Source organism: Falco rusticolus, chromosome 12, assembly GCF_015220075.1.
Source record: "Falco rusticolus isolate bFalRus1 chromosome 12, bFalRus1.pri, whole genome shotgun sequence".
NCBI lineage: Eukaryota > Metazoa > Chordata > Aves > Falconiformes > Falconidae > Falco > Falco rusticolus.
In genome coordinates this window covers 22,199,818-22,217,755 of record NC_051198.1, presented here as the reverse complement: position 1 = coordinate 22,217,755, position 17,938 = coordinate 22,199,818, and the positions used below count along the sequence as shown (strand labels likewise).

The 17,938-nt window shown below is 44.0% G+C and overlaps 2 protein-coding genes and 1 long non-coding RNA gene across 7 annotated transcripts in view; 2 read left to right on the top strand and 1 right to left on the bottom strand.

Moving 5' to 3' along the window:
• The window catches only part of LOC119156237, a 65,301-nt gene extending 62,554 nt beyond the window's left edge, over positions 1-2,747 (top strand). Inside the window, exon 4 of the long non-coding RNA XR_005107028.1 lies at positions 2,693-2,747. This is a non-coding gene — a long non-coding RNA (uncharacterized LOC119156237). The remainder of the gene's footprint in view (positions 1-2,692) is intronic.
• On the bottom strand, positions 648-4,292 carry NENF (neudesin neurotrophic factor). The gene is made up of 4 exons (XM_037405801.1): positions 3,968-4,292; positions 2,780-2,840; positions 1,514-1,617; positions 648-884 (listed from the first exon to the last, which is right to left on the bottom strand). Exons 1-4 carry the CDS (start codon positions 4,115-4,117, stop codon positions 708-710), a joined length of 492 nt encoding a protein of 163 aa, XP_037261698.1. The 5' UTR covers positions 4,118-4,292; the 3' UTR covers positions 648-707.
• A 2,205-nt stretch (positions 4,293-6,497) lies between these two features.
• PACC1 (proton activated chloride channel 1) overlaps positions 6,498-17,938 on the top strand; it is a 45,365-nt gene continuing 33,924 nt past the window's right edge. Inside the window, exons 1-5 of one of the 5 annotated variants that reach the window (XM_037405799.1) lie at positions 6,498-6,791; positions 10,610-10,706; positions 12,270-12,479; positions 14,530-14,684; positions 16,181-16,323. In XM_037405799.1, coding sequence (XP_037261696.1) covers positions 6,756-6,791; positions 10,610-10,706; positions 12,270-12,479; positions 14,530-14,684; positions 16,181-16,323 — 641 coding nt within the window. In that variant the 5' untranslated portion in view covers positions 6,498-6,755. Of the gene's footprint in view, positions 6,792-7,164; positions 7,418-10,546; positions 10,707-12,269; positions 12,480-14,529; positions 14,685-16,180; positions 16,324-17,938 lie in introns of those variants that run through there. The other 4 variants (XM_037405795.1, XM_037405798.1, XM_037405796.1 and 1 more) reach the window with 4 other exon arrangements.

The window sequence follows — 17,938 nt, the reverse complement described above, 5'->3', positions numbered from 1 at the left end:
AATCTAATACAGATGACATCTTTGATAGTTATTAAAAAAAATTTCAAGTGTCGTTGACTCAAAACTACCATAATAGCCTTACTTAAAATGTCACAGTAGTTCTCATGGGGGAAAAAAGATTTTTCTTGGTTTACAGCTGTAGGCTTTGCATAAATATTCCACAGTAACTGCATTTTAAGACTTTGAGTGGTTTTATATCCAGTATTCTCAAACCTATCAAATATTAAATTCCATACATTTTAAAAAATGTAAGCCTCCATTATACCTGTTTGTACATGTGATACCTACGCTCACTTGAAGCACAGAAAATTGATGTTGCCTCGTCCAGGTAATGCATTCACACTTTTCTAAGGAGTGGGAAACAACTTGGGATTTACAAAAAGACCAGTCATGTTTCAACTATTAAAAACTTGCTTTTCTAAGGAAGGTAATTTTACATTACACACCTGTAAATTGAGAAATCCAGGCAGAAAGAACTTTCATGTGAAAAAATGCCCATAATTCAAGCCAACAGCTCAAGTGTATGATGCTAATACAGATCTGTTTCCGCTAAGCTATCTGTGTTCAACACACATGTATTTTCCAAACAGAAAACTGACTCATGATAGCTAATCGTCGTCACGAACTCCAGAAAACAGGCAATCAAATCAAAATCTAACGTTTTATTGTGCCTCTCCCCGGGCATTTTCTAGGTACAAAAATGTTCCTCAAAACTCATCTTTAATGTTGAAATGTGGCTGATCTTCAGGTTTAAAGTCTAGATTGGGGCTGCCATCCTCATTGAGAATTCGTCGAGAAGTATAGCCAACAATTGGATATTTGGCCTTATAAACATTATTGAAGATATCATCCAGGGACTTCAGTTCCTCTTCTGTGAGTCCTGTCTAAATGATATATGGAAATGAAAGTCCTGTCTCAAAGAAATAAAAATACAGATATTTACATGCATTTTTCTTTTTTATTACTATAAACCTCAGGGTCAGCTTTTGGGTTTACTCAGCACAGCGTGATTAAAAAATTGATAGTATAACCTGTAATTTTATTATTTTCATTCAAATTCAGCCTTGTTAGAACTTTAATATACTCAGGTCAAACAAATCATTAATCTCCCTTCATTTTCCCTGCATAAGTAAATCGCACCTCCTACAAGCAACAGCCCACTGCCAGAGTTAGCATCCACTGCCACGTCAGTGACGTAGGATACACTAAATCAAGTGACAAAAAGTGATGTACTCTCTTTGGAATCATCTTTTTAAACACCAGGTCATTTCCCCTTTACATGCTTACATAAGCTGTATTGATTCCATAAATCAAAAGTTTCCTCTTTAAGGCTGTCAGCACTGCATCTTTCATGAGCAGTAAATGCATATCCATTTTGTGTATTTAAAGACTATTAATGCATTTTTGTTTTAAAGATATGGATCAAATTAATACAAGTAATACAATCATTCACCATCTTGCAAAAGAATAAAACTTTGCAAAACAGAGTTAAACTAATAGTTCATTTTCTTACTATGTCATGTGTAAGATCTGCCGGATCCAGAGACATCTTTGCAACTCCTCTTGTTGAGTCTTTTCCAACCAAAGCATTGTATGGGGCTCCTCTTCCATAAAATTCTGTCAGATTTTTTTTTTAAAAAAAAAAGAAATCCAGTGATGATCTGGCAATGTACAGGGTATGTTCAGCTTCTACTTTTCACCAGCCTGTTAACACTTGTCAGTGAACTGAAAGCAGTAACTCAAGTCTTAAGACTCTTCTTTGCAAAATGGACTTCTGATTTGCTACTTTTTGATAATATATCCCAGTCCTTTTAGAAAAACAAAACCAAGGGTGGGGATATACAACACAACTGTTGAGTTCCTATACTGCAGTCTTAAAATTTACCTATTATTTAGGGAGCTATGCTTTACATTCTCCTGAGAGGCTTGTAGGCTCCAGAATTTGCAGCGGCAAGCCTTGTCTTAACATGATTTGAAGATCAGCCAACATATATGTCCAGACAAGCTACATTAACAAGCTTAGTACCAACAAAGCAACAAGCCATTAGTTTGCTTATGACGACATTAAGGCAAATGTCCAGGACCCCCCCATGGTCCCTTTTTTACAGCAATCTGGATTAAGTAGCAGGAGTTCAAATTAAAGCATCTGTAGTTCTTAGGGAAGGTACAAACAGCAAATACAGCAATAAATGGTTTAGGTGTAAATGATGAGACAAGAAGCCTCATGAAATAAAATTTTATAGGAAAAAAAAAATACTGAGCCCCTCGCCTTCCTTTCAAAACCAATGTCAACTCTTCAAGAGTTTTGACCAAGCCACTGGGCAGCACAGGTAAGCAAACACCAGCACAAAAGGAAAAGATGTAGCTGCAGCAATGCTGATGTTGTGTAGTGCAATATGGGTGCATCCAAGTTAACTCTGACCTGGTCAGTTCACGTACTGGTGCAATCGAATGCTGTAGTACCAGCGTCCACGTGGCCTGACCCCACATCTGGCAGGGACTTGGGGGTCTGGGCAGGCGTCTTGAGCACTCAAGCTAACTAGACTACATTGGCTTGTCTGCCTGTGTCTACCGTAGTCTCAAACCAGTGTAAGTTCTAGACAAAACCTTAGTGGGGGAGGTATCAGAGGAGGAAAAATTATTTTTTTAAGGAAGGAAAAAGTAACTTCTTTTTGTTGCAATTGAACTGCAGGCTTCTAATACGTTGGGGCTATTCAAAAACAGATGACTGAGTAACAGCATGGAAACAAAGCAGACAGTAGAGAAGCAGCAAACTCACCTTTTCCAGAAGTGACATCAAATACTACTCCCTTCACCGCCAGGTAAATGGGCTGTCCTTCCTGAAAGGCAAGCCATCAATATATCCTCAACACTTGAGCACAGGCAACAAGCAGCTAGTTCTAGCTATGAAATCCATAAGCACTCAGGACTCAAAGAAGAGAAATTCTCTGTTGTAGGTTTTCTCTTGCTTACGTGTGTACACAAGCGTACACCTCATTTCTCTTGAAATTTCTTACTTGTGCTTTAAACTGTCCCTGAGATTCTTTTTGTGGATTTAAGCATATGCAATGAGAGAATCTTTGTAATCTAAATGTCACAATCGTAGGAGACGTGTCCCTCTTGCAAGTCAGCTCATCTGCTAGAAGATGATCAACTGCATCTTTTTATTCCTAATGCAGATGGGTATTGCCCATGATAAAAGGGCGTATGGCCAACAGCATTCTTTATTTGATTAAGACAACAACCAATAAATACATAAATGCACGCAAATCTGATCTGCTGACATCTGATCTATTTAATAAGCCAGTGTTTCTGCTTTGTCTTTTTATGTGCAAGATGTATTTTTAGTCATGTGCTGGTTAGTTTCTTGAAAGTCTCTAGAGAAGACCCTGAGAAGGCCAGCCAGCAAGTTTTTCCAAAAAGAAGACCGATGTGTATCACTATAGGACTTTATGATTCTGACTGTGAAATTCTGCTGAGATCTCTGCGTCACAGAAAGCTAAACATTCAAGCTGAAATGGCTTTATTTTTGTCATCTTGTAGGGCAGAAAAAAGGGTCTAAATACATAGCTGAATCAATTATTGAGAGATAATTACTTTGGCTCCAACTGATGGTAATCAGAAATTCACTGGCATGAGTACCTTATCAAGCAGGCAACAAATAAAACAGGAACGTGCTTCTAATGGTCTGTACCCAACTCCAACAGCCCCAAACCAGCAGGACAAACGAACAGCAGGCTAGCAACACACGGCTGCCAACAAGCTTCTCACGAGTGCCTACGCAGCAAGTTACCCCGCAGTTACCGGGAGGGAGGGAATCGCACGGCGGCGGCGCAGGGGAGACCCGAGCCTTAGCGTGGCTGCAGGGAAGGCGGCGGCGCCAGGCGCCCCACGGGCCGCGGCCCAGCCCGGCTGGAGGAACCGCCCGGGGACCCCCGGGGAGGCCCAGCCTCCCGCCCGGCCCTACCTGCTGCCCGTCGTATCTGGCCAGCTCGGGCTCGGTGAAGAGCCGCACGGGGGCCTCGGCCGGCGGCCTGAAGCGCAGCTCCCGCTCGGCCGCGGCCGGCAGAACGCCCAGCAGGGCGGCCAGCAGCACCCGCGCCGCGCCCGCCGCCATGCCACCGGGGCGGGGGGGCCGGGACCCTCCTCTGGGCGGCGGGAGCGGGTCCCTGCCGCCGGTAGTGGCCGTACGTGGGTGGGAAGGGCTCAAGCACGGCGCATGTGCGCGGGGAGCTGCCCCGCAGCAGCGAGCGGCGGTGGGGGCTCTGCGCGGTGCGGGGTGCGCCGGCACCGCAACAGGCCGCTGCTCGTAAGGCCTCCGTTTCCACCCCACCCCCCCCGAAGTTTCTCTGCCTGCTGTTTTAGGTGTTCATGCACAAAATCAGTACGCGTGTGGCAGGCATCGTCTTTATGACTGGAAAAAAAATAATGACAAAGCCCAAGGGAGGAGAGAATAAATAGGAAATTTTCAGATGACATCATTTCCCCACGCTGTAAATACAGAGCAGGGAAACATTCAGGGCTGGCAAAAGAATAGGCAGTTTGGAGTTTGTAATTCTATATAGAAATAAGAAAATTAAAAACTTCTGACAGTTGATATACGTATATCACACCCCTCACCACAGCGAGGCGAGTGAGGGCTGAGGGGGTTGATGCTGCAGCACCCAGCAACCTTACTGGCCGCCCTGCTGTAACTGCTGGGTACGGCTGCTCCTGCTGCAGTGTCCTGTGAAGGCTGAACAGAGAAGGATCTGGACAGCAAACAGGAGATAGAAATGGGTCTGATCTTTGCTTTAAGGATTGTATATAAAGTCTTCTGGTATAAAATCCATATGTCCTCCTCAGAGGAGACCTGTTCCGTGTTGCCTGAGGTAACGCCCTTTTCCAGAGGCTATCCAAAGGCAGTACTGGACACTGGTACAAGCAGAGCTGAACTAGCTAATCCAAAGCATCATCGCCATATTTCTTTTCTGGATGACAAAACCAGCACAAGATGAGAAGCACAGGGGAGTGAGGACATGTATGGCGTGCAGGAGAGAGCACAGTACGGGAGTGACAACCAACGGGCCACATCCCCGTGCGAGGAGTCAGGCCAAGCCTCCAGAGCCAGCGCATGGGGAAGGCAAACTGTTGTGACCATCTGGGAGCTGACTGCTATCTGCTGTGGTAGGCTGAGTATTGGTCCTGTTAGGGTGAAGGTTTATAAGGTTGTTACCGTGATTCTCCTTAAGCAGTGAAGTTTGCCTACACTGCCTAAACGATAGCCGCGCTTCAGAATGGGCTTTGTCTGCTGGCTGGCTGTCACGTCCATTTGCTGACTGTGCACGCCGCAAGACAGATACGAAATGTCAAGCAGAAAAGAGACCTTTAGTAAGGCTTTGGACAAAACTGCTTGTGAACGCGCCCATTACGTGCAAGAGCGAGCTCTGGCATTTGCCTGGTTGCTCTGCCTGCAAGTAAGCTGCGTGGCTCGCTGCAGAGACCCATGCTGCTAGGAAATAAGCAAAAGTCTAATTTGTCAGTTTGGTTCAATCACATTATAGATCTAACTTTTACCCTGAAATAATTATTTATTATTGTCTCCCCAGGGGAGGGCTGCAAGTGGTGAATCCTAGCTGACATCTGTCTGAAGTGTTAGTGGTTTGGGGGTGAGTTAGAGCCTGCCTTTGAATCACAGACATCTGGAAAATAAATAACAAGAATTAAAATACTTCCTTTCTGAAAGGGGAAGCTGTATATTAGGATAGTTGTCAAAGGACTTCAAGCCTTGGTTATTAACTTATGAGGTGTGGGTCTTGGGCATAGGGAAATGATGTACTGAGCAGGGACTACAGCGTTGCGTCTCTGCAGGAAGTGTTGTGCATGCTTTTTCTTGATGGTGATGATGAAACATTAACAATTACTTCCATGCTGGGAAAGAAAAATAGCTGTGTAGGTATTTGTGGACGGATGGCTCATGAGTCAGCTCTTCTGTGGTTTTGGCTTTGGCTTCTCAAGAGTGCCCCGTTCTGCCAGCACAGCGCGGGTGGGTCTTCGCAGGAGCCCTGCACAAGTTATGTCCGGTTGCCAAGGAGGTCTGTTGTTTTGGTGTTCTGTTAACAGCTTTGGGCAGCCAAAAATAATTTTTAAAAAGTAATATTGTGTGCATCTTGGAGAGAGCTGGCAGAGTGGTTTTAGATTGCTTGTCCGATCTAGTTCATTCTTGCATAGGAGAGTTTGTGAAGTGTGTGGTGTAGAAAAGACTTTTCCCGTCGCTACAAGGTGCACTTCTGTGTGCTTAGTAGAGGGAAACGTTCCTGTAACGTTCACAAGAAAGCCGCTGCGCCGGGCGGCGTCCCGCGGGAGCGCTCGGCGGGGACGGCGGAGCCGGCTCGGGGAGCTGGAACCAGACCCGGCCCCGCTGGCGCTGCGAGCCTGACGGCGTCTGCGCCGTGCCCTGCAGCCCGGACGCGGAGAGCCGGGGCGGCTGCCGGCGCGGTAAGGGCCCCGGGCTGCCCCCGCTGGGGGGGGCGCGGGCCGGCACCGACGGGCGCCCGGAGCCGTTACCGCCGCTGCGCTGGACTACGCCTCCCAGCAGCCCCCGCGCCGCTGTGGCGAGGCCGGGGCGGGAAGCGGCCGGCGGGCGGGTGGGGGGTCCCGGCGCCTGCGTGGCCCTGCCCGGGCTAGGGCGGCTCGGCCGCGGCGTCGCCGTCCGTCCCGTGCGGTGCGGCTGGGCAGCCTCCCGGCCCCCGCGGCGGCCGCTCCCCGCCGATGCCATGCTAAGACCAGAGGTCTCCGCATCCTACCAGGAGGTAGGGGGGCAGGGCTAGTGGGCGGCGGGGCCCAGCTCGCCGGGGGGGGCCGGGGCAGACCCCGGCGGTTCGTGCCCGGCCCCGGGGCTTGGGTCGCCGCTCGCCGAGCGGTTACGCGACGCGCTGTCGGCGTGAGCTCAGCTCGGCTCCGGTCTCTGCCGCTGCGGGGGCGGGGAGCCCTGGCGGGGCGGGGGGCTGCGCACGGTGCCCTCCGCAGCGTCGCTCGGCCGGGCCCCGCCGTGAGGCGTGTGCCCTCACCTGCCCCGCGCCCCCCAGCCCCCCTCCGCAGCTGGGGAACCGGCACCTCGGGGTGCAGCCGCGCTCGCCGGAGAGAAACGGGTGGTTTGGGTGGGCCGCAGTTCACGTTTTACCTTTCAACGTGGTTCAGATAATGGGCGGCAGCTCCTTCGGGTGTCCGGGCTGGGTGCGGCCGGCCGGGGCTCCGGAGCCAGGCGCTGCGGGTGCCGCAGCCGAGGGCCGCGTTATCGTCCTGCCGAGAGCCCGAGGCAGCGCCTGGTTTGGATATCACTGTACAGGCTCCGGCAGCCGGAATTCCTTGCTCGTTTCTCTCTCTCCCGAGCTAGAGATAGAAGCTATTTGTGCCAAGTTCGGCAGCGGTGGAGACTTGCAACAGGGAGCTCTTGATTGCGTCCTGCAGGCAAAAGTAATGCAGATGCTTGCCTCCCTCTGTGTATGATGTATAGTTCGGGGCTCTGTTTTAATATGTTCAATTTAATTTAGTACTGTCTGTTTAGTTTCTGCTTCTGGTTTCTATGCCGGGCTAGAAGGTATTGGAAGGTGATGAATCAGTGGACCCGCAAAAGGCCTGTATGGACAAGTTCCCCTTTTATTTAAGAGGGTTTTATCCACTAGGAAGGTTTTATCCCATGATTATCAGGATGAAATTAACTCGTGTAAGAGCTTGTATGTAGGAGAGGTACTTGAGAGAGTTAATGAAGTCACATTGTTGTCTGAACTATGGACTTGACTATGCATGTTACATTTCTGCCTTGTGTATCAGGCACCACTGGCACTGCTCTGTACATTTGGAATTGTCCCAGACTCTGTGGTACAAGTCTAGGTGGTGTGTATGTGTAGTAGTTGTGTTTCTATCCCTTCTCCAGCACCTGAGCCAGTCTGTGATGCTCCTGCCCCTAGCAGGGATGTTCAGATGTCTGGAAATGCCTTTTCTGAGCTTCCGTTTGTCCAGTGCTTTTCCATGTGTAGGACTGAAAAGGAACTACCCACTCACAGGCAGGCTCCTGCAGTTATTTCTCACTCAGCTGTACGTGCTGAGCTCAGAGGAATGCTGAACAAAGGTCTGTTTCATGCACTTATGGCTCTTGACATCCTGTCCTATCTCTGCATCCTATTACAAGCTTCACTGCCCTGCAGATTTGTGTTCTCTCTGCATCAGCACCATGTTTCACTTCTTTATCAAAAGTAAGATGTAGGAAGAACTGGCCTGCGAGGGTGAACACTGTTGGCATACTCCAGGTTCGCTGTTGTCATTTGCCTTGATTCTGTCAAGTATGAAGAAACCAGAATCATCTGTCATGCAGTAATGCTGTGCTGGCTTTCCAGTTCTTAGAAGACTGTAGCTCAATACGTCTCAGAGTTGTTGGATTTATAGGTCTGTGCTTTGTAGAGTCAGTTTGCTGTATGCTCAGAACAGGGTAACTGAGCCATGAACAGTGCTAGGCTTTCAGTGGCCTCAGTGGGTTTATGCAGCTTCACCTCTTGTCAGGTCAGGTGTTCAAGATTTGCAGTGAAATTAGTTTGTTTTAGGGGGTCTTAGACATCAGCTCAATCTACGCACTGCACCTGAGGCAATGTTAGCACTCCTGCTTTTGACTAGCTGTCCTTCACTGGTTCTGTGTGCGAAAAGCTTACGAAACTCTGCCTTGTGATCAGAGATAAGAAAACATAGTTGGATATCATTTGGGTTTTTTTTCCCCCTGTTGTTTCTAAGGAATGCTGAAAGGTGTTATTTTCTGTTTCTTCTATGTATTGGAGTCCAAGAGTAGGTTCTCTTAAGAGGATAAGAAATGTTGCATATTGTGTTCTTGTTTAAACTTATGTTGGGATCTCCTTGCTATCAGGAATAGAATTCATTTACCTCAGGTGTTACATCTACACAATGAGGTGCCTGTATCTGGGGAACTGTGGCTGAACCAGAGAGGTGTGGGAGTCAGCTGAGAAACTGCAGTGACTTTATAACTGCCGTTAAACTTTTTGGATCAGCTCTGGTATAAGGACTTTGCGTAAGTATAATATGAATTGGCTTCTTAGCTGATTCGGCTTAACCAGTCCAAAAGGTTCGGTGAATACTGTTCTTGTGTCAGAATAGGTTTTTTTGGGTCAGGTAAACAAATAGAACTGGTGTGTTTCTACAGAAAGGAGCAGAGTGTTAATTTTACCTTATTTTATGGAGATAATTGAAAAAAAATCTTTGGTTGGAGCCTGCAAATGAACCTGTTAGTTACCTGTTCACTCCATGCCTCGCCTGTGGGAAATCATGCTTTATGTATGTGTAAAGTGTTTAAAAAAACCTGGGTAGCTACTTTCAACTTGCTGTACATGGTGGAAATGGATACAGAAATACAGCAGGAGGTGATGGAGACTTTATGTAAGGTTTCGAAGACATTAAATGAGTGGACTCTTCCCTAATAAGTGCAAATAAAGATCTGTTAATGGTGTAATGATTATTTCAATACTGAATTAAAGTTGGGTGAAATAAAAGCACTTCCTTATGGATGCATGCACGTTACTGTTGAGCAAGTTGGGGTGTAAAGTTTAATAGCATTTAGTGTGGCTGCTGCATTAACAGTGCCCCCGTTTTCCTTGAAATAGGAGCAAAACTGATCTTCCTTACCTAATTAGGTAGGTGATGCTGAGTGTTTGGCTTGGACAGTTACTGTGTGACACATGATGTGCTGCAAGCTTATGCCCCAGTTTGCCTTGCTGTAATTGGTATGTCAGTCACTGCCACGAAAGAAATTTGGAAAACATACAGGATATACTTAGCTATATATGTCTAATGCTTCATGATCTCATGTGATGCCTAGCTGATGTGACAAGCTTTGGACCTTGACGGAAGTGTCTTGGCAGTTTGGGCCCGAGCTCTGAATAGCAAAACAAGAAAACATCTGGTCTCTGTTGCTGTTTTAGAAACACTGGAAGACTAATTAGTTGCATAACCACTAATATATAATAATATGTACAGTGAGCTCAAATAAGTACCAGAAATGTAGGGATGTTTGACTGTTGTCTTGTAATGACCCACCTACCTGTGTGTCTGAGACTGCATTTGAGTTACTTGCCCTAATACCTGCCAAAATGCAGCTCACTCTTTTTGCACCTCTTTATTAAGAAGTGCTAATGGTCTGTTTGCTGGTGCGTGCTGTGGTTTGTTTAGGCCTAGAAACATGTTCTTGAGTGACAGAATGAAGTTTCTGCTTATTTCAGAGGGCATTGTCCTAATTGGGGGTTCAAAGTAAGCTGAAGCAGCCAAGGAAACAATTACTTTGATCTTGAAAGAAAAGGAGATGTTATTGTTGAAGCAGCAGGGTAGAAGTAGGTTAAATTTAATATGCCGTCTTTCTGCACGTGCAAGTCACTTAATTTTTAGCTATAGGTCTACATAAATGTAGCTCTTGTCTTGCGAACAAGTGGAACAGATGTTGGGTGCTCTTGGACTGGGGGCATGTTTTTGTGTGTTTGGTTAGTTGGAGCCTCTTTTATTTGTACCATAGAAATTCCAGCAATTGCAAGTTGAGAGCATGTTTGGAAATTGAACCACTGTTTTAACTACACAGCTGAGTGAAGATGTGGAGCGAGTATCTGAAAATCCAACAGATGAGAGAGGAGGAGAGATGGAAGTTCATGAAGATGCCAGCTCTGTTATTTTACCAGGTGACAACTATTGACCCAGAAATTACCAATTTTAAGTGCCTAATAAGCTGCTGCTGTGTGTGGGTTTGGTTGTGTTTTTATCTTAATTACACTTCTGAAAGCAACCAAGGATTGAGATGAGAACATTGCTTTGTCATGAACTGTGCTCAATCAAAGAAGATTGAGCACATCTAGTTCTGAGCCAGCTTAGTATGTCGTCTCCCTTTGTGTTGTATCTTACCTGCTTTGCAGTGTCTGTGATGGCAGTGGATTGCAAGCAAAGTCTGTGCCAGATCTACATGAGCAAGATGCAATATTGAATCGATGTGCTGTTAAACAGATTTTAGTTGGACTGTTCAGTCCTGCTTCTGAAGGGTGCAGGGCAGTGTTAAATGGGCTTATTGCAGCTCAGATGCAGGCGTTAAGGTAAGCCAGCCTGAAATGAGTATCACCTAAATGTTTTGCAGCTGTTCAAGACGTAGTTGTTTCAGCAGTGCAATTTTATGCATATTAATGCCCTAACTTCTTTGGCTGCCATTTCCTGGCATGTAACTTGGTAACACGTGTGTGACCATGGACCTTTGTAAGAGGTTATGTGTTCAAGAGGATTTATTAAAAGGCTAGTGTTTGTTGTGCTAAGGAACAAACACCAAACCATGCCATTACAGTTGAAGGGCAGTGTGTGGCATGGCCTGAAAGGGCCTGACATTAACTTACACCACACAGAAGAGTAGTCGTAAAATATGCCTACTTACTTCCTTTCATTTGTTGGGTTTTATATGTTCTTTTGTGCGTTCAGCTATGTATCGCTTACGATCAAAACATGACTTGTAACTCCAGTACATGAACTTTTTCCTTACAAGTATCGCCAAAAGAAATGGCGAATCCAGGGAGTATGGGGAAAGCAGTGTCTGTGTACAAGCGAGACTAGTGTGAAGATCTTCAGAGAATAAGCTTTGAAGGCAAGGAGACTGTGAGAGGTTTGGGTCGGTCTTTTTCTAGCTGTAATTGGAAGAATCCTTTTGTGAGACTTTATGTAGTATGCACAAGGAATTATGAATTAGACTCCAAAAATGAGAGGGTAAGAAATATCTAGTGACTTCTACCATGGTGGAGATCCAATGCAGATAGCTGTGGAAGAGTGTTAGAATATTAATCCTCTCTGCTGATGCATATGCTGAGTGTATAAGAATTACTTCAGACTAGGAGGGGGAAAGGGAGTTGTTTTTTCCAGGAGGAAGGACTGACCATCAACAGACTTCTTTTTTTTCTCATGAACTTTGAACTTTGTTTCTGAGTTGTCTTTGAAAATAAACCTTATTTCCTGCCTGCAGTGTCTTTAAGCAAGTGCCAAATTCAATACGTGAAAAATAAGCACAATGTTTGGAGGATTATGTCCCATGCTTGAGAAGGAAGTATCTACCTGACTGATCGTAAAAATCAGCAATAGTTGTGGTTTTTTAAATCAAGCAGAGTTTGAGGCATACTTTCCTCTCAAGCGATTGATCTTTAAATGAATACTACATACATTCAGTCCAAATGCCTGTATTTTAAAGTCCTAATCCATATTCTGTTTGGTTCCAGATAGTGAACTGGGTACCACTGCCCCTTCTTTGCGTTTCAGCAAGACCTGCCTAAAGAATGTTTTTTCAGTAATTCTCCTGTTTATTTATCTGCTGCTTATGGCTGTTGCTGTGTTCCTTGTCTACCAAACCATCAGTGACTTCAGGGAGAAGCTCAAGCACCCAGTGATGTCTGTCTCTTACAAGGAAGTGTCCTTGTATGATGCACCTGGTAAGAGTGGTAACAAAAAAAATGGGTTAAATTGTTCGCATTTATCTTAAATGGCTTAAAATTTTTAGTGTTGATTCTCCAGGGCCCAAAGTGTATATAATGCTTTGACCCACATCTTTCACTTCTTTTTTTTAATCGATGTTGTGTTGCCTTTGCGTAGAAATGTTAATAGTGTACAGGAGATCTTGGGAACTTTCACGCCAGTACCGTGAATAACAGTAGCTGTGGAGCATTAGGTAAGATTTCATGGATAAAAAATGTTTGCAGAGTCTAGAATGAGTCCTCTTTTAGGGAAAGAAGATAATTCCTTATGGAAATACTCCCAAACTGTATTGTTCAAACAGGGTAGCACATAGGATGGCTATCATGACCTCAGTGCTGCACTGGACTGTCAGTAAGGAAGGTGAATTTCTCAAACCAACCACAGAGTAACCACAGTGCCACTTTCTGCTTCTGTTCTGTATTGTTTACAACTTGGTATTACATCAGTAGGCAATGAAAATGGGATGTGACTGCAGGGAACGATGTTGGCATGAAAATGCAGCGTGGCATCAGAAAACTGTGTTGCAGTTTGCGGGCGGGATTACGCCACGGAAGCATTTTTTAATAGGGAGTTCTATTATTATTTTTTCAATTATCCAGTAACCATTCATAAATAGAGCTGCAGTAGCAAATGCATCTCCAACAGTCATAGGTCGGTTTTCAATTTAAAAATAATACTTTGTTTGAAGTGTTACCACATTTTACAAATAACTACTCCAGTAATTGTGGCTGAAAGGTGAGTGTTTCAAGTTGTTGCCATATTCCTGTAGTTGTTTTTCTGTGTGGCCAGTTAGCCTCAGCTCTATAAGTAGGACCTTGCATTTGGACCACGTGGATCTGACTGTAAAAGCAGGCTTCCTTCCCCACCCCCCCCCGCCCCCCCCTTTTTTTTTCCCCCCTCCACATGAGCCTTTCATACAGCAACAGGAAGAAAATGTCATTTAAAGAAGCAGAAGAACATACATATAAATCCAAAAGTATTTTCAGGGATGCCTGCCAGATCAGAGAACCTAAATTAATGTAGCCCTTTACTTCATCATGCTATTAAAGTGATGAGATGGCAAGCTGTAAGTGTGGAGCACTGAGGAAAGGGATAAAGCATTTTTAGACTGATATATGCTGACTGCTTTGACATCTTGCATTTTGGTGGACAGATCATCTCAGCTGTGAGTTGATCGTATCTAATAACTTAAATCTTGCTTTTTTTGGTAGTTGGTCTAGATCATCTTCAAGCAAGCTTGTTTCCAATAATAAATGTGCCGTAACAACATTTTTTGTTTTGGGCCTTGTATTTTGCTAGCCACTTATAGCTGAGGTGACTGAGGTTCTTCTAATGCGTGCTGTTGGTCTGAAAGGGTAGATTTATGGTATATATGAATTTCCATACAAGTGACAGTAGTAGCCTGCCTAGCCAATGATATAAGTAGTAAGGGATGGTAACAGCTAGTACTGTTTGGCTTTGATTTTTATCATGACATTGTATTCAGTGAACAGAAGATGCTAGATGTTCTGAAGAGCATCTTTTCCCTTTTATTAGATCACCCAGTGATCTCTGATCTGTCATGTATAGTACGTACATTATTTTCAATTAAAATTCGGTACATTAAATGATAATATCTGAAGACACTCCCATGCTGAAGCACTACATATCCCATTTGGCTTCTGTAGTGTCCTAACAGTTTAAATTAATTTCATTTGTGGTGAGAGGGACTGATGTATTAGCTGCTGGCTTATGGGAAGACTAGGGAAACTTAGCAGCTTCTGTAAACCTTGAATTGTTACAGAGTGTGAACCCGGATTGTTTTTCAGTGCATCACGAGGGTTCCGCCCTGATGCAGCTGGCACTTTTGCCCTGCTCCACAAAAATGCTGAAGTGCGTTGGTTTAATTTGATTATTTTGCTTGATCTTGAGGATAGCTCAGTATCCTGTGGGATTAAGTCCCAGAAGGAAAATCCATCTACTTGGGAAAGAAATTGGCTCTCTTTAATGTTTCTTCTCCCCAAACAGGTATTGCCTTTTACCCAGGCAAGGCTCAGCTGCTTAGCTGCAAGCATCATTACTATGATCACATTCTGCCTCTGATAAATCCAGGTCAGCCGGGAGACATTGAATGCACCACTCAGAGAATCAACTACACAGATCCTTTTACTAATCAAACGATGGTAATAATAATAACAGCATAGAACAAAGCTTACTCAGTGGGGGTTTCCTGCTTGTAATGGTATTTGAAAATAAAAATATTTATGAAGTGCTGTAAAAAAATCCTTGCTTCTAGCCATCTGTCCTTTTGTTTTCAGAAATGTAAAAGAACCCAGTCAGTGTGTATATGTGTTGTGGAAGATCAGCTGTCACGTGGGTGCGTGCAGCATGAAAACCTGAGTGGGACAAAATAAGTAATTTTTTTACAATGAAACTCTCACTTCATTTCTCTCCTAAATGAGCTGGCAAGCATACCCCTTGATATAGTAAATCTAGCTTTGATTGAAAGCAGTATCAGTTATTTCATTAAAGCAGGATAGGATATCTCTTTTTGTATGTTTGCTGAGAATTACATGCTATTTTTGTTACACTTGGAAGAATCTTAACTGGGCACAAAGCATTTCATTATGCTGAAACGCTGTGAGCCAGTAAGATGGGTACATTGAATGATAGTCTGTCTTAAATTGCCCATAAAAATGCAAATAATCTAGCTTCTGTATAAATAAATGTTGAAAAAATAAAGTATTAAATACAGTCATTTGTATCTAAAGTGATTGCTTAGATTGTTTTTAAGGAAACTAAACATTAACGTACAAACTATCTAGGTACTATTTCGTCAAGCTTTTTTCCTCTTCATGTTTTGCCTTTTGTCTAGCTACCATTTATTTCTGGAAAGCAGCTCCTTGGTATATTTGAAAGTGATATCCTAGGTACAAGTCTAATTTAATTGCTGCCACTAATATACTCTTTTTGTGTGTTTTAACCAAGTAAGAACCCACATTTTATGTTGCGTGGTAGCTTCATTTGGAAGCTTGCTGATCTGATAGTCTCTAGTCTGAGGTGGAATGGAGAGCCACCGAGGCAGGGGCCTCTGAACCGCGTAGAACCCTGTTCAGATTGGCTGAGTCCTTGTTGCAAGCAGCAGCTTGCTGTTCAGTACGACGCTTGCACTACTTCCAAGTTGTATTCTGCCTGCTGGCATTTTTTGTTGGTGTGGGGTTTTTTCCTTTCGGCAGCTTACTTCAGGTGCTGGGGGCTGTGAAAATGTTCCTCTTTCTCAAGGAGAAGCCTGAAGTTCTCCGCATCAGACTCCACATTAACTTGTTTCATGTCAAGACCTGAAAGCTCCTAGACTTTAATGCTCAAAACAGTTTTGATTGTCCTGCAGCGTGCAGATTGCAGGGCCTTGACTGGTCATTCCACATAAACCCAAAGGACCATGATAGAATTAAAGCAGATTTCTTAGCAAAACACTAAATCTTGATGTAAAGGCTTTATTTTTAAACTAAAAGAAGGGATTCAGTTGGTGTTTATTTGATGTTTTAATAGACGTGTACTTAGTAGCAGCCAAGAAAGTCTTGGTGGGTGTTAGATTTCTATACAGTTGACAGATGGCAAATTCATGACTAGGAAGTGAAGGTTCCTTTGCTACTCTCACCATCTCTCTGTTTGCTTACAGAAGTATGCTTTGGTTGTTCAAGGCCCTCGTGATGTGAAGAAAAAGGAACTGGTGTTTTTGCAGTTTCATTTAAATGGAACAGACCAAGACTTTAGTGCTATTGACTACCTTTTGTTTTCTTCTTTCCAAGAGTTCATCAACAGGTATGTAAAGTGATGAAGCTACAACAATACTAATGAAAGCATGGCTTTTTTAGTGAAAATCAGATAGGCTTTTATGTTCTCTCTTTTTTAAATATATTTTTTTTAATGTTTGGGTTGCACTGATGCTCCCTCATGTCTTAGGTTACTAATCTTACTTTTTAGAAAATGAACTGAGGATTTTTTTCAGTGGCAAAAGCTACCCTTCAGCTATGCTTCAGCCATTTGTTGCTGCACTTTTAAAAGTTTGAGGTTTGTGCTGGTTTTCCGCTGTCTGCTGCTGTGGGTGATCAGGAAGCGTGCTGTCCTGGTCAGCGTGCTCAGGAAGTGCACTGAGAACACTAATGTTTCTGTACCTTTATTTTCTTTTAAAGCAATTACTGTAAAGATTGGATCCTCAGATTGATTTGTTGTGATTTGGTTGAAAGATTAACTGTATTTCTTCGTATTACTAGCTTTATGTAAGATTCTACAGAATCATGTAATTTTATAGGTGGGGTTTTCAAAATTGCTTTGTATTGGTTTGACATTGGTGCCATTGGAGCAACTGATCAACTTCATAATTTTAACAAGAGTGGAACTGAGTCTGTCTTAAACTTTCTTGAAATCCCCACCTTTTTCCCTCCTTGTGAGAATACATTCCATACCTAACTGTTTCATTTTTGCTTTAATTTAAATTCCAGTTCTGTTCTCCCTGTGATTCAGATTAAAAGCTAGACAAAAGATACCAGGCACAGTGAGACCACAGAAAGCCTTCATTTGGGGATAGTCAGATAAATGCTCAGTGAAAAAGGGGCAGCAGTTTGAAGGCCATATGCAGAACAAAATTAGATGAGGGAGGGGAAGAGAAATAACAGATTTTATCGTAACAAAGCATTCTTGGAACCTTGGGCATGATCATACTGGTGCTTTTCAGATTGAACAAAGACTGCAAGTGTTCAGTCACAGTATCTCTGGATGGCCAAAGACCAGTTATCTTTTTTACCGAACATTTCTACTTCAGTGAAGGAGAGAGCGTAAGTCACTAAGTACTTCCTGTAACTACTAAAACACCTCATAAAATGCTACTGTTCTGGGTATTTTAGGCATCGATATTTTAGAGTGAGAAAAAAACAGTTAAGAGTTTTTACTCTTAAAGTTACTAAGCATAGTGATGTAGAAGGTGTTACTTGTTCCTTCTGTATTGTTTTTTCTCGGGTTTTGTGGCTTGTGCTGTGGTTAGTGGGATGTACGGTGGGACTGATTCCAGCAAGGTGCACAGCTGTTTCTATACTGCAAGACACAAGCGCTGCCTGAGCCCACCCCTTGTGAGACAGAGCAGAAGGCAGTTGTGTTGCATCTGGCTCCCAGCTCTTTGCGGAATGAACCAGCTTACCATGACACAGCTTGGTCTACGCATGCTCAAGTCTCGGCAGCCGGATTTCTGTGCTTATTGTATCAATTTGCAGATAAGCCATTTAAAAGAGCTGTTTCTTCCCAAGTTAAAACACGTATGTCCTACTTAAGTGGGCGGTATTTCTGCAAGCGAGCCACAAGTCTGCGTGCTGCTGTCCCAGACGCTTGTGCCACACGTTGTGCAAAGGCAGGTTAGATACGCGAAACGGCAGTAAGCAGCATT

What these genes read in the sequence shown, in the direction of transcription:
- NENF (XM_037405801.1), bottom strand. Translation starts at nt 4,117, where the DNA reads ATGGCGGCGGGCGCGGCGCGGGTGCTGCTGGCCGCCCTGCTGGGCGTT. An exon ending in CCAGATACGACGGGCAGCAG is followed by an intron (nt 2,841 to 3,967) that starts GTAGGGCCGGGC and finishes CTTGCCTTTCAG; the next exon opens with GAAGGACAGCCCATTTACCT. An exon ending in TGATGTCACTTCTGGAAAAG is followed by an intron (nt 1,618 to 2,779) that starts GTGAGTTTGCTG and finishes AAAATCTGACAG; the next exon opens with AATTTTATGGAAGAGGAGCC.